This window comes from Propithecus coquereli, unplaced genomic scaffold (assembly GCF_000956105.1).
Source record: "Propithecus coquereli isolate 6110/MARCELLA unplaced genomic scaffold, Pcoq_1.0 Scaffold502, whole genome shotgun sequence".
In the NCBI taxonomy this organism is placed as follows: Eukaryota; Metazoa; Chordata; class Mammalia; order Primates; family Indriidae; genus Propithecus; species Propithecus coquereli.
Window position 1 is genome coordinate 536,925 of NW_012150864.1, and position 14,417 is coordinate 551,341.

General features: G+C 38.3%; 1 protein-coding gene across 2 annotated transcripts in view; it reads left to right on the top strand.

The window, feature by feature from the left end:
- Nucleotides 1–14,417, top strand: part of AMPH (amphiphysin) — a 248,958-nt gene that overhangs the window by 112,152 nt on the left and 122,389 nt on the right. For both annotated transcript variants that reach the window (XM_012656466.1, XM_012656467.1), the window contains exon 2: nucleotides 2,286–2,366. In XM_012656466.1, the coding sequence (XP_012511920.1) occupies nucleotides 2,286–2,366 (81 nt within the window). The remainder of the gene's footprint in view (nucleotides 1–2,285; nucleotides 2,367–14,417) is intronic.

Below are 14,417 nucleotides of genomic sequence, written 5' to 3' on the forward strand. Positions count from 1 at the left end.
CATGAGGTTCTACTCAGCCACAAAAAACAATGGTGATCTAGCACCTCTTGTATTATCCTGGATAGAGCTGGAGCCCATTCTACTAAGTAAGTATCACAAAAATGGAAAAACAAGCACCATATGTACTCACCAGCAGATTGGTATTAACTGATCAACACTTATGTGCACATATAGTAGTAACATTCATCGGGTGTTGGACAGGTATAGGGGGGAAGGAGGGGATGGGTATATACACACCTAATGGGTGTGGTGCACACTGTCTGGGGGATGGACACGCTTTTTTTTTTTTTTCATTCTAAGGGAATTGAATTATATTTGCTATAACCCTCTGGAATGTGGCAACAGTTCACCTTACTGAATTGCTGAAGAGCTTTTACGATGCGTATTTTTTTTTTATTTCAGCTTATTATGGGGGTACGGATGTTTAGGTTATGTATGTTGCCCTTGCCCCCTCCCCCGCCAAGTCCGAGCTTCAAGCGTGTGGGATGGACATGCTTGAAACTCTTACTCGGGAAGCACAAAGGCAATATAAAAAAAAAAAGGAGAAAGAAACCTTCATGTTAACCTCTATCTCTATTGAGTTGTAAAATAGCCCAGTCAAGCCGAAACCAATCAAAAGTGCAACCTAAGTAGTACACTGAAGAACAACCTGTGATCTCTTTTGCCTCTTTCCAAGTTTTAAGTGATTTTTCTCACTCTGTTCTCGTGTTAAAAGGCCTTATTGGTCAAAGGATACATATTTACAATTAGGAGGAATAAGTTTAAGAGATCTATTATACAACGCAGTGACTATAGTTAATGATGACGTATTCTTGAAAGATGATAAGACAATGGATGTTAAGTGTTCTTGCCATAAAAATGATAATTATGTGAGATAGGTAATTCATTTGTTAACTAGCTACATTTAACCATTCCACAATATATTTATACTTCAAAACATCATGTTGTACGTGATAAATACATATAATTTTATATGTCAATTAATTAATTGTCCATATTGCTTTCCACAGAGGTTGTTCTGTTTTAAAAACAGAAGATCTTATTAAAACTTTTCCATTTGCCCAAGGTTATAGCTTTGATTTTGGGGAACAAATTAGCATTATTTGATACAAAACTTACTCATAGAAAGTGATTTGTATGATTATATGTTTTAATGCCTGAATATTTATGTTTCATAAAAAGATTTTTTATAACATAATAGAATGTGTGTATTCCTAGAAGGCAATGTTTGTGGAGGCAATGTTTTCATATTCCTGAATAAGTGGGTGTTTTAGACACAGGATGTGGGAATATTGAATAGTGAACCCAACCATGGCTCTCAGGAGTCTTCTTCTTTGACCAAAAGTGACTTTCTTCTGTGTCTCTAAGAACTGCTTCTCCTGGTACCTAGTACTACATTCTAGGTCTAGGCAAAGAGAACCACTCACCCCTAGTCCCATAATATATAATGGTTTTTCCAACGACCTTTGCTTAGGCTCCTTCCTTGGCTGAAATGTACTCTGCCACATTCCTGTCTGTTGGAATTTCTAATAGCACAATTTAAATAACCTCCGCAGAGCATTCTCTGAAGACTTTAGCTCCAAGGGATAATGCTAATAATACTTTGCAACTCCCTCATATTGCTTATAGTACATTGTCTTTGTTTTGTTATTTGTGAACCTGCCTTGTTTATTCCACTAGATTATACATCTTTTAGAATCAGTAATGCATTGGGGCCTTGTTTTAGTCATCTTTGCATTTCTGGTTGATCAGTGTTTAGCCCGGGGCTCCATGTATCCTACGGCCTCTTTGAGCATTTATTGAATTGTAGGGAGTATCAGAAGATGATGGGGAGAACTCACCGTCTGTCTGGCTTCAATAATTCTAATACTATCCCTATGAAGTATATTAATACTTTGGTTAAATAGCTTTGGTTCGTGGTTGGACAAAAAGTTGGGTACCTATTATGCATCAAGCTTTGTACCAGGTGTTTTGGACACAAAGACAAGTACGGCATAGCTTCTGTCTTTAAGTCATGCACTGAAAGACACAGATGTGTAAATAAATAAATGCAGTGTAGCGTGACACTTTCTCAAAGCCACACAGCCTGTGAGTGGTGGAACTGTGATTAAAGTTCAGGTCTGTTCAACTCCAAAGCCACCAAGCTAAGATGCTTCCAGAATGCTGGAGTTGCCTCTGACTCCTCAGAGCGAAGCAACCACTTTGCTCTGCTTATTAACTGAAAAGGCACGTCTTCCCCTGAACACATTATGAAATCACGTAATTTTGTTTTGTTCACACATTAGGTCCTTCAGAAGCTGGGGAAAGCCGATGAGACAAAGGACGAACAGTTTGAAGAGTACGTCCAGAATTTCAAACGGCAAGAAGTGAGTCCATTTATCTAGTTTCTGGAGTGGGAAATGGTTGAACTGTGTTTGTGTTTTGGTAAATCAATAAAATGCATTAACATTGAAGAAAGAACAGGTGGGGTTGGCATTACCTTGAGGGTAACACTTGCTAATTCTGTAGAATCTCTTGTGGAGGATGAGGGTAGAAGCACTGCAGGAAGAGACTTTGGGTTTTAGACTCTCAGGAGATAAAGACTTTGCTGTTCTGGGCCTCGTCAGTACAGATGACTGATCAATCTATAGGCAAGAAGACGTTTCTGATGATTTGTGTTCCACTAAATATTAGAGAAGCAGTAGGCGGCAAAATGACCTAAATTGTTGCACGATCCAAGATTGCATTCTCAACAGTGATTGAATCTCCCCCAATGGGGTGAAAATTGGGTCTTGGTGGGTGAAAAAACCTTACTTTTTTAATGTATAAACCATAGATAAACATGTATTTGATAAATAGGTATATGGTATATCTATGGTATTAAAATCTCGTGGGGGGTGTGATTAGAAAAAAATATCTAAAAAGACTCCTCAGGGGATGTGATAATTTAAAAAGGTTGAGGAACATGCTGTGTGATGTTTTTTCCTTTAGTGAACTGCTATGTGTTTAACAGACACTTGGATAAAGAAAGTGTTTTTAATATTATCTGTTTTGCCATCTAAGGCCTGGAGAGTTGCTTAGCATATAACTCTTTAGACAGCATGCATGAGGGTTGGGAGGGCAAGATAGCAGCAGGGCCCTCCGAGGTTAGAAGCCTCAAATCTCGAGACCATACTCGAGGTTGGGTGGGAAGAAGGCAGGTCTGGAAGACTCTGGAAAATGGCGTTTGCACATGGGGACAATGTAAGGACATGGGTTTATTTTCTTGCTGTCATTGGAGCTACCAGTGTCCACAGAGGAGATCGTGGCCTCAGGGATGACAGCCGATAATGGAAAATCAACACAGGTTTATTCCGCTCCCTTTGCTCCTGTATGCAGATCCCTGACCTTGGAGTTTCTTTCTTCCAAATGTGTATCAGGGCTCCTGCTGTTTCTCTCACCGGAGACATGCTATTTCTCTTCCTCACCAAGAGGGATTGGATTAGAAGACCCAGGAGGTTTCCAGCCATGTAGACCAGTCTCCACCAAAACACATTCCTGAGTGTCTCCAGTTTCGTCCCAGGACTAAGGGTTAACGAGTGCTATAGGCACTCAGTTTACTGTGAATGACAGTGATAATGTTCTGTCTGGAAAAGAGAAAAGACAAAGGGGAGTTGGAGAACAAAACAGTAACAGAAAAATTGATCATGTCCATATTACTGAATATTGTAGAGAGCTTTGGGTTAACGAAGGTAGAAAAGAGAATTCCTAGGGAAATGTTGGATCTAGGCCCACAGAACAAGTTGCCCCCCAGTCTCCTCTAGGAGAACAGAGTCTACACATCAACCTCTGTTCTCATTTGATGAGTTTTCACACATCTTCTCCTGCACATGGGGAGCTTTTGTACAGATCATTGTCTCGGATGGCAGGAGCTTCCCACAGTTAAACTTGTCGGTCGTCCTTGAGAATTTACATTCTACCCTTTGAAACTTTGACTTCCTGTCTGGCATATCCTTATGGAGCCGGTTAGTTCTTTGCTGTTGGATTTTTTCTCTATTACTTTTATGGCATTTCGATGTACTTAGCACCCAGAAGGCTAACTTGGGGGGTATCAGGTTCAGTAATGCAGTCATGCCTAGGAAGCACTTTGCATTTTCTGATTACAGTGGATTTTATTAATCTTTTTATTCTTCTTGTTGAACCAGGTAAGGATTGTTTTTGTTTAAGGTACTAGAGAAAAGTGCAGTTGGTTAAATCATCAATTACATCGGTTAAATGATTTGCACCACTGGGAACAGCAGCATGGCTTGACTTTATAATGCTGTTGTGCTATTTTTACCACTATAAAGAATACATTTTTTCAAATATTATGGGGCAAGTAGTATATTATCACTCTTGAAGACCAACACCTTAGTTTTCCCAAGAATATTAGCAGGTTTCAAAATCTGGATAAAACTTCAAAATTTGGGGAAATTTGAACAAACAATTCTATTTTATTAGAATGAAGTGAATAGACTGGAAATACAGAAAATGTTATTTCTCAGAGAATCACATGACCACCTTTGGTTCACTTTGAAAATATATTTCCATCAGAAACAGCTTGCATTTCTACATCTTCATTTTGATATTTTTTGTTTCGTTCAGAAGAGTAAGTTATAGTCACAGTGCAGTGAGGAGGAGGGTACCTTACTCTGCTTGTTTATTAGAGGGAGACAAGGAGAAAGGGAGAGAGGATAGGAGGACGTAAGGAGAGGAATTTGTTAATTTTCTATGGAAATACTAAAATTAAAAGTTGACAAGTAAAGCTGAAAGCTGGATTTATTGTATTAGTGCTCTTCAGAGAGAAAAATCCTTTTTATCCCCAATATATACGGGTGATCAATTCACATATGTTGCATATACCAAAAAATGTTTGGTGCTTATGTAGAAACATCAACCTAGGAAGAAGGATCTAGCAGGATCGTGGTTACCTCTGCAAGGTCTATTCTTACTGTTAATGTAATGGTGCCTCTATAAAGGCAGAAGGCATTATCTAAAGGCTGCATACTCCAAGGGAATTATCTGACCCAGAAACTCTAGATTCCATATTTTTTCTATGAAAATATATTTTTCAAATCCCAAAGGTACTATTGACAGTATAATATGAAGCATATTTGGATTTTTGCATTATAGTATAGTCATCTGACCACATTCAAGTAGTGTTTTATCAAAAAGCAGACCATTCTAGAATATTCCAGAAAGTATTCAAACATTTCGGGCATGATGATCTTGCTTTTATATCATAAGAGTCTTTGTACTTCTTGTTTGTTCATGTTGGAAACAAAGGTGGCGGAAAAGTCTATGTTTGACCTCTGGCTTGGAGCTAAGCTTTATTTTATTCCATCCCCAGATTATCTTTTTGATCCCAAACCTCTTTTCCTAAGGGGTGGTTTGTGTGAGATGCAGAGTGTGGATGAAGGGTCTGCACGTGTTCTCTTGGTTGTCCACTGGACAATGTCCATTGCTATAGATTTTGTGGTCCAGATTTCATAAACTATTAATACTTAATTAGGACAGGGAGGAAGTCAAAACATAAGGGTGGAGCAACAGGGAATAACATGAACTCCTCTACAAAGATCTCGGAATTTTCCATGATGAGTGCTAAGGAGAGCAAGGAATATAGAAGTCCAGCAGGAAGAACAAAAGCTGAAAATCAACATTTCCTCCCCAGAGGGCTTTTTTCCCTTTTCTATTTTCTCTTCCTTACCAGAGCTGCTAACAAGTAGCAAAATTGACTGGTGTGAACATCAGCTACTTTCATCCGTTGCCTGCTGACGGCTGCCTTAATGAGCAGAGAAAAGGTCACACAGTGGAAGGAAGGTCCTTGGCTTCTCTCCCTCCTTCCTGCTAATAAACTCACCCACTAAGATGCCATGCCTTTGGCAAGTGTGTGATTTACACAAAATACCTCGGGGGCTGGTTAGGCCCAGATAACCAGCCATTTGATCATTCTTATTGAGTGCAGGTGTGAGCGCCCTAATCCAGGTCCTATCTACGAACAAGATCTTGATTCTCCTCCTCACATCTCTACCGCTTTCCATTCCCTCTTTGAAAGACCGTAGCGGCGTTGTTGAGCTCCAAGGCCATGACTGAGTGATGGCCTAAGTCTGTCATAACACAAACCAATACGAAAAGCAATCGTGGGACCTCGAACTCCTCTCCAGTTGTGAGAATTCAGACCAAGTGACTCTGATGAGTTAGATACTCCAGTGGCTGTTTGAAAGTTGGGCCATGTCCTCTCCTTGCTAACTAACCCCTCCTGGGCACAGGGATCCTGTTTTGCTGCGTTCATCTTTTTATCCCCACAGAATCTAGTCCTCTGCAGGTGAACTTAAATCTTGCTAAACTTGAAGCTGAACTAGTGGCAGAAATTATAATTCTGAATGCATTTCTAAAGTGTGTTTTTTATTTCTGGAATGGAAGAGAGGTATGTGGTATGTATTATTGTAAGCAGTTTCACAACATTTTTTAGAGCCTAGAGTATGTATAGAAATGATTAAAAATAAAAATTTCAGAATACAAGTTCTAAAAAAGAATATAAATACAAAAGTATATGGCCACAGTAAACAGGTTCATGTGTGGATACAATTTTTATTTATGGTAAATTATACTTACATTGGAAAATTTTTACTGTTTACTTGAGCAGACAGGCCTAGCATATACCTTAGAACAGTTTTTTTTTTGTCACAGATGATCATGATGTGAATGTTACTATATCCAGGTTTCATTCAATATTAATAATGACCTTGTGAGATAGCCACTGCCTTGATTAAATGTGAGTCCATCAGGTCTGTTTGCAGCAATGGGCCAATTCTGAATGGCCGTGTGGAAAACCTCAGTTGACCTACAAAGCCTCCTGTCAGGTTACTAGACCTTCTGGATTCTGAGTAAGAACCTCAGGTGGCAAGTTTTGTGCCCTCCAGAGTAGTAGTTTTTAAACATTTAACTGCATCAGAATCACCTAGAAGACCTTAGTACAGCACAGATTGCTGGGCCTCACTCCTGGAGTTCCTAACTCAGCAGCTCTGGGATGAGGCTGGAGAATCTGCGTTTCTGACAAGTTCCCAAGTGATGCCAGTGATGCTAGTTGGGGACAACACAGTGGGGACCAGGGCATTATCTACTCATATGATTTTTTTCCCAAGTGTTTCCTCTGGTTAGTTCTTGAAACTTTTAAGCCTACGTTTGATGTCCATTTTTAGTGTCTTTATGACAAATGTGGATAAAGCTTTAGTGGTCATTCTCTGGATTATCTGTGATCTGCGTAGATCAAATCAATGAAAAAGATCTTATCTTTAACAGGCATGATTCTGGGTGCAGTGACGGAGTTGCCTTCCGCCCAAGGTTGCAGAGCCTGGAAGCTGGATGCTCTCTTAAAGTAGAAATGCCCCTGCTCACATCTTAATGAGAATGAGTATGATGAGGCTCTTTCTAGATAGTCTGGTTTAATCGAGGAAAGTATAGAAAGCATTAGAACCCTGGTCATAGGCTCCTGAGAAAGAAATGAAGAGTATTTATTTGGGGAATGAGTTAGGTTAGGAAAGTTCTCAAGTCAATCTAATTCTCTACCTCAAGAAACTAGAAAAAGAAGAATAAAATAAACCCAAAACAAGCAGAGGGAAGAAAATAAAAAAGACAGGAAGAGAAATCAATGTAAGTGAAAATAGGAAAACAATAGAGAAAATAAATGAAACAAAAAGCTGATTCTTTGAAAAAAATCAATAAAATTGGTAAACTTCTAGCAGGACACAACAAAAAAAACACAAATAGCCATTTCAGACATGAAACAAAGGATATTGCTATAGATCTTGTAGCCATTTAAAGGATAATAAGGGAATACTATGATCAACTTTATAAATTTGTCAACCACAATGGACCAATTTCTTCATAACCACAAGCTACCAAAACTTAATGAAGGTGAAATAGGGCTAATAGTTCTATAACCATTAAAGAAAGTGAATTTGGATTTAAAATCTGAAAAAGACATCTCCAGACCCCCAGATGGTTTCACTGGAGAATTTTGACATTTAAAGAAAAATTATCACCAATTTTATTCCATATTTTTCCAGAAAACAGAAGAGGAGGGAACACTTCCCAGCTGATTTTATGTGCTCAAGTATTACCTTGATACCCAAATCAGACAACAGCAGTATGAAAAAAAGAAAACTACAAATTAATATGTCTCATGAACTTAACATGTAAAAATCCCTAAAATATTAGCAAATTAAGTCCAACAGTGTATAAAAAGCATTATACACCTTGGTCAGATAGGATTTATTTCATATATGCAAGGCTGGTTTAATATGCTAAAACCAATCATAGTAATCCATCATATAAACAGGGTAGGGAAGAAAAATATCATATGATTACATCAATTGATGTAGAAAAGATATGTGACAAAATCCAAACACATTCATGATAAAAATGATCAGCAGGTTAGAAATGAGGGAAATTACCTCAACTTGATAAATAGCATCTACAAAAAACCCTACAGCTAATTTCATAATTGATGGTAAAAGACTGAATACTTTTCCCCTAAGATTGGGAACAAGGCAAGGATGTTCACTTCACCAGTGCTATTCAGTGTAGTACAATAAGGAAAATGAAAGGAAACCAAAGGCCTACAGATTAAAAAGGAAGAAATAAAGATTTTTATTTGCAGATGACATAATTGTGAATATAGAAAATTTTAAGACATAAACAAAAAACTCTTAGAACTATTAGGTGAGTTCAGTGAGGTCCCAAGATACAAGGTCAACACACAAATATCGATCACATTTCTATATTCTGACAATGAACCTGTGGAAATTAAAATTAAAAATGCAGTAACATTTATAGTCACTCCAAAGAAAATGAAATATTTATGTACACACTTAACAAAACACATATGGGATCTGTGTGCTTGAGATTACAAAATGCTACTGAAAAAATCAAAGAAGGACTAAACATTAATAAATTGTTAGACATACTGTGTTCATGGATTAGAATACTCAACACAGTAAAGATGTCAGTTCTCACCAAATTGACCTATAGGTTTAATGCAATTTCTTGCAATTCTTACAGGTTTTTTATAGACATAGACAAGCTTATTCTAAAATGTACATGGAAATGCAAAGGCCTTGGAATAATTAAAACATTGACAAAGAAGAAGAAAGTAGGAATCATTCTACTCAATATTAAGACCTACTATATAGCTGCAATAATCAAGACATTTTGGTATTGCAGAGGGATAGACGCAGATCAGATACAACAGAAGAGGTAACCAAGAAATGGAATTATACAAAGGTGCTCAACTGATTTTGACAAAGGTGCAAAAGCAGTTCAGTGGAGGAAAGATAGCCTTTTCAGCAAATGGTGCTGTAGTAATTGGGCATCCATCAGCAAAAAAATGAAATTTTATCTTATCCTTATGAAAAAATTAACTCAAAATAGATCAAGGATTTAAATGTAAAAAATAAATCTTTAAAACTTGTGGCAAAAAAACATGGGAGAAAATCTTTGGGATCTAGAGCTAGGCAAAAGGTTCTTGGATTTGTTACCAAAAGCCCAGTCCCAAAGAGAAAAATTTGATAAATTGAACTTCATCAAAATTAAAAACTTTCTCTTGCCAAAGAACTGTTAAGAGAATGAAAAGACAAGCTACAGACCGGGAGAAAATATTTGCAGACTACATACCCGAGAAAGGACTGGTATCCAGAATACATAAAAAAACTCTCGAAACTCCACATTAAAGAAACCCAAACAGTTCAATTAGAAAATGGACAAAAGATATGAATAAACATTTCATAAAAGTGGGTATGTGGATGACAAAGAAGCATATGAAAAGGTTTTCAACACATATTTAGCCATCAGAGAAATGCAAATTGACGCCTGTAATCCTAGCTCTCTGGGAGGCCGAGGCGGGCGGATTGTTTGAGCTCAGGAGTTCGAAACCAGCCTGAGCAAGAGCGAGACCCCATCTCTACTAAAATTAGAAAGAAATTAATTGGACAACTAAAAATATACACACAAAAAAATTAGCAGGGCATGGTGGTGCATGCCTGTAGTCCCAGCTACTCGGGAGGCTGAGGCAGGAGGATTGCTTGAGCCCAGGAGTTTGAGGTTGCTGTGAGCTAGGCTGACGCCACGGCACTCTAGCCCGGGCAACACAGTGAGACTCTGTCTCAAAAAAAAAAAAAAAAAAAAAAAACCACACATCACTACACATCTCTCAGAACAGCTAAGATAAAAACTAGTGATGACGCTAAATGCTGGCAAGGATGTGAGGGAATGGAATCACTCATACGTTGTGTAAAATGACCCACAACCACTGTGGAAAACATTTTGGCTGTTTCTTAAAAAATTAAACGTATGTGCTGTACAACCCAACAATTGCCCTCATAGGCATTTATCCTGTAGAAATGAAGATGTATGTTCGCACAAAGTCTGCATACAAATGCTTATATCCGCTTTATCTATATAGCTTCAAACTGGCAACATCCCAGATGTCCTTCAAGAGGTGAAGAGTTAAACAAACTGTGGTATATCCACACTATGGAATACTTACAAGCAACAAAAAGGAAATAACCGTTGATACACAGGATAACCTAGTTAAATCTTCAGGGAATTATGCTGAGTGAAAAAGAGCCAATCCTAAAAGGTTGTGTATTATTAGGATTCCATTTCTGTAACATTTGGCATGACAAAATTGCAGAAATGGGGTAAAGGTTAGTGGGTGCCAGGAATTAGGGATGGGAGAGGGGGCAGTGGGTGTGGTTATAAAAAGTCCATGCAAGGGATTCTTATCCTGATGGAAAAGTTCTATTTCTTGACCGTGACTGTGTTGGTGGATACATGAACCTACACATGTGGTGAAATTGTATAAACCTAAATACACACACACACACACACACACACACACACACACACACAAATTAGTGCTAGTAGAACTGGGAGAATCTGAATAACATTGGTGGATTGTATCTATGTTGCAATATTGTACTATAGTTTTACAAAATGTTATTGTTGAGGGAGACTGGGTACAGGATATAAAGGCTCTCTTTATATTAGTTTTGACAATGGCAAGTGATTCTATGATTATCTCTTTTCAAATTTCAATTAAGAAGTATGCCTTTTTACAGGTTTACCTAGAAAAAGCTTACTGCCTCACTGCCTCTGTCAGAACAAACATGCTCGAAGGCAGAAGTCCCAGACTCTTCTTCTTACAGAGATGGGGCAGGGAACGTCCATAAGTTAAGCAGGCAAGGTGCAAAATAATAAGCAGTGATGAGGACAGTTTTGAATTACAGAATACCCAAGACCTAAAGAGGCAGCTGTCAGCTGTAGCCCACACATGTCACATAAGAATGTGGGCCCAGTGTTCCACATCAGATTTTCAAGAAAAGATTAAATCTATAATTTACGTGAAATCTCCCAATTTTATTTTGCATATTTTGAAATAATTTTCAACTTAAAAAATTACAATAATAGTACAAAGAACTGCTATATACCCTTTACCCAGATTTCCTGATTACTTTATCATTCTGTCTATATATCCATCCATCCATCCATCCATGCATTATCTCTCTAGTATACAAAAATGACACTCCTATTCAGCCACAGTTCCTCTGTCAAAGTCAGTAAATTACCGTTAATCCCATATTACTCTCCAATCCACAGACCCCCAGATCTTGCCTATGACAAATCTTCTGCTGTGCAAGACCCTGTAGAGGGGATGAAAAGACCACTACAGGCTGGGAGAAAATATTTGCAACATGTCGCCCTAATTATGTTCCTTAAAGGTTCTGTATCCAATCAAGGGTCACATTTGCCTCTAGTTGTCAAGTCTCATTAGTCTCTTAAAACAAATTAGTCTCTCTTAACTCTCTTGGAAGATTTCCTCCATATTTCCTTGTCTTTAATGATCTTCATACTTTTGAAGAGGACAGACCAGTGTTTACTTGTAGCGTGCTCCTCGATTTGGGTTTGCTGGTATTTTGTCATGATTAGCTTCATGTTATTATTTCTGGCAGGATCCCTACAGAAGTGAGGCCCAGTGTGTGATAAGAGGACACACAAGATGTTGGTTTATGCCAACGCTAGTGATGTTAACTTCCATCACTTGGTTAATAAGATGGGGTCTGCCAGTTATCTCTAGTACAAAGTTAATAAGTATTCTGTATTTCAAAATTAATAAATATTTATTAAGCAATTAATTGTTACTTAATAAGTATTAATAAGTATTTTGTGGGGGTGTACTTTGAGACTCCGTAAATGTCCTCTTTCTCATCAAACTTTCACCTACTGGTTTTATCCACTGATGTAACTATATTATTTTGATGGTTGCCACATGGTGATTTGTTTCTAATTCTTTCTAAACTTATTAATTAGCATTCTACTCTATGGTTACACTGTTCCTTCTTTATTAATTATTATATTAGTATATATTTATGGATTCCTATTTTATTCAATGGGTTATGACATATTACTGTTACTAGTTGTTTCGAGGTGCAATTGTGCCAAATTTAGCCAGTGGAACCCCCTGGGAGTTGACTCCTGTGTCCTTTTGAAACATCTGCTTCATTCTTTGAGGACTTTTAAAACTTTTTGGCATAAGGTGTTTCAGGTCCACGCTGTGTTTTTGCTTACCCAGCCTTAGAATTGGCCGTTCCTCCAAGGAGTCCTGGTCTCTGTTAGTGGAGAATGGCATTTGGAAACTAAGATCTGGGTACTGGATGTATTCTTTGCTTCTAGGGTGTGATGCTTCTAGGCCTTCTAAGTTGGTAGAATATAGGTACGTGCACACACATGCATACGTATATGCAAGTATTTATACACATGGACATCTGTATTATCTATTCATCCATCTATCTGAAACCATGACACCTCCACTTACAATTCCATGTCTCCTGCTTTATTTGAGCCTTCCCCCTTTCTGTATTTGTATTAATACCTCTTTCTTTGGGAGTGAGACAGCTGGCTTTCATTATTTTCAATATATGTATTTATCATGCCACCTCCTTTTATGTGACCAATCACCTGAGCATGCCGGCCATCTCCTTGTTTCCTGGGTTGCAGCATTTGGGTGTCCCGTCCTCTCTAGCTCTGGGCTGACTCATATCCACCTGCGCTTTCCCCCTCCCCTCCACTCCCGAGGCCTGCTGACCCAGAACTGCCACCCACTCAGCACACCAGCTGAGTGTTCCCCCTCGCCTAGTGTAGCCCATTAAGAGTTCTCTCTGTCCCACTTCTGGCATTAGGCCTTCTGAGAGTTTCCGTCCTACATCAACTACCTCTGGCTGTGCGCCACAGGAAACATCAGTTTATTTAAAATGTTGGCACCTGATTCAATTTTATAATGGGGTTTGTAAAAAAAAAAAAAAAAAATCTATGGGACAAATTTGACCCAGGGGCTGCACTATACTAAGTGTATTAAACGTTATTACACATGTAAGTATAATAAATAGTAAGCATTATTAATGTCCTAAAAGAAAGGTAGCAGTTAATGAAGCCATATTAACTTAGTGGGCAATCTGCTTTTCAGACTGTACTGGGATGGCAGTTATCGAATAAAAATGTATGGTTTGTTTGCATTTACCCTTAAAGAATTAAAATGTAGTTCTTGGGTTTTAGGAGTACAAAATCGCCGCTCATTTGTAACCAGTGTCCCCAACCCTATCAGAAATTTCTTATGAGAAGTGTGGCAGTAAATTTCACGGGGTGGTAGGATTGGCTCTCATTACCCCTGTTGCACTGTGGCTACCAAGGGCAATCGCAGTAGAATTCTCAATACAGGGACGAGGGCTCTCGTGCGGGGCAGTACAAATTGCAGGTTTATTACTTACAGAGCATGTTCCTTTTGCTGTTGATTTTTAGCACTTTTATCTAAAACAGACATTATTTCAGGTCATATATTTGAGAAAAGGAAGGTAGAAAGATAGGCTATTTAAATTATGTTAATACAGATACAACAAGGCTCTTTATAATCGCAGCGGTCAAAATATTTAAAATGCGGTGTCGCAGCATTCATCACATCATTCAACAATATGTTCTTAAGTGTGGGATTAAGCGGCTGATTGCCTTCACGTTCAGTTTATTGCCTGTTGGTGGATGTCTTTTAGCAGAACAAAAGAAGTTTTAAATTGGATCAGGCTCATCTTTGGGTCCTCTTTCCAAAGGGCAAGCTTGTTAAGTGGAGGGTAAAGAAAATGTCTCGATGCGGGATAAAGACCCACCAAGGTCTTAAATGTATGTGACAAATCAGGGGGACAGAGTTCTGGTGACATTTCAGCAAAGAGTGTGTAAGGGAAGCTCCTATTGAAAGTCATGACCTCATATGAAATCTGTCCAACAGCAAATGAATAGTCTGTAGCTCAAGAAAGCAACACAGAAATGGGGTGGGTGATAACATTTCCTTTCCTTTAATAAAGTATGATAAGGAG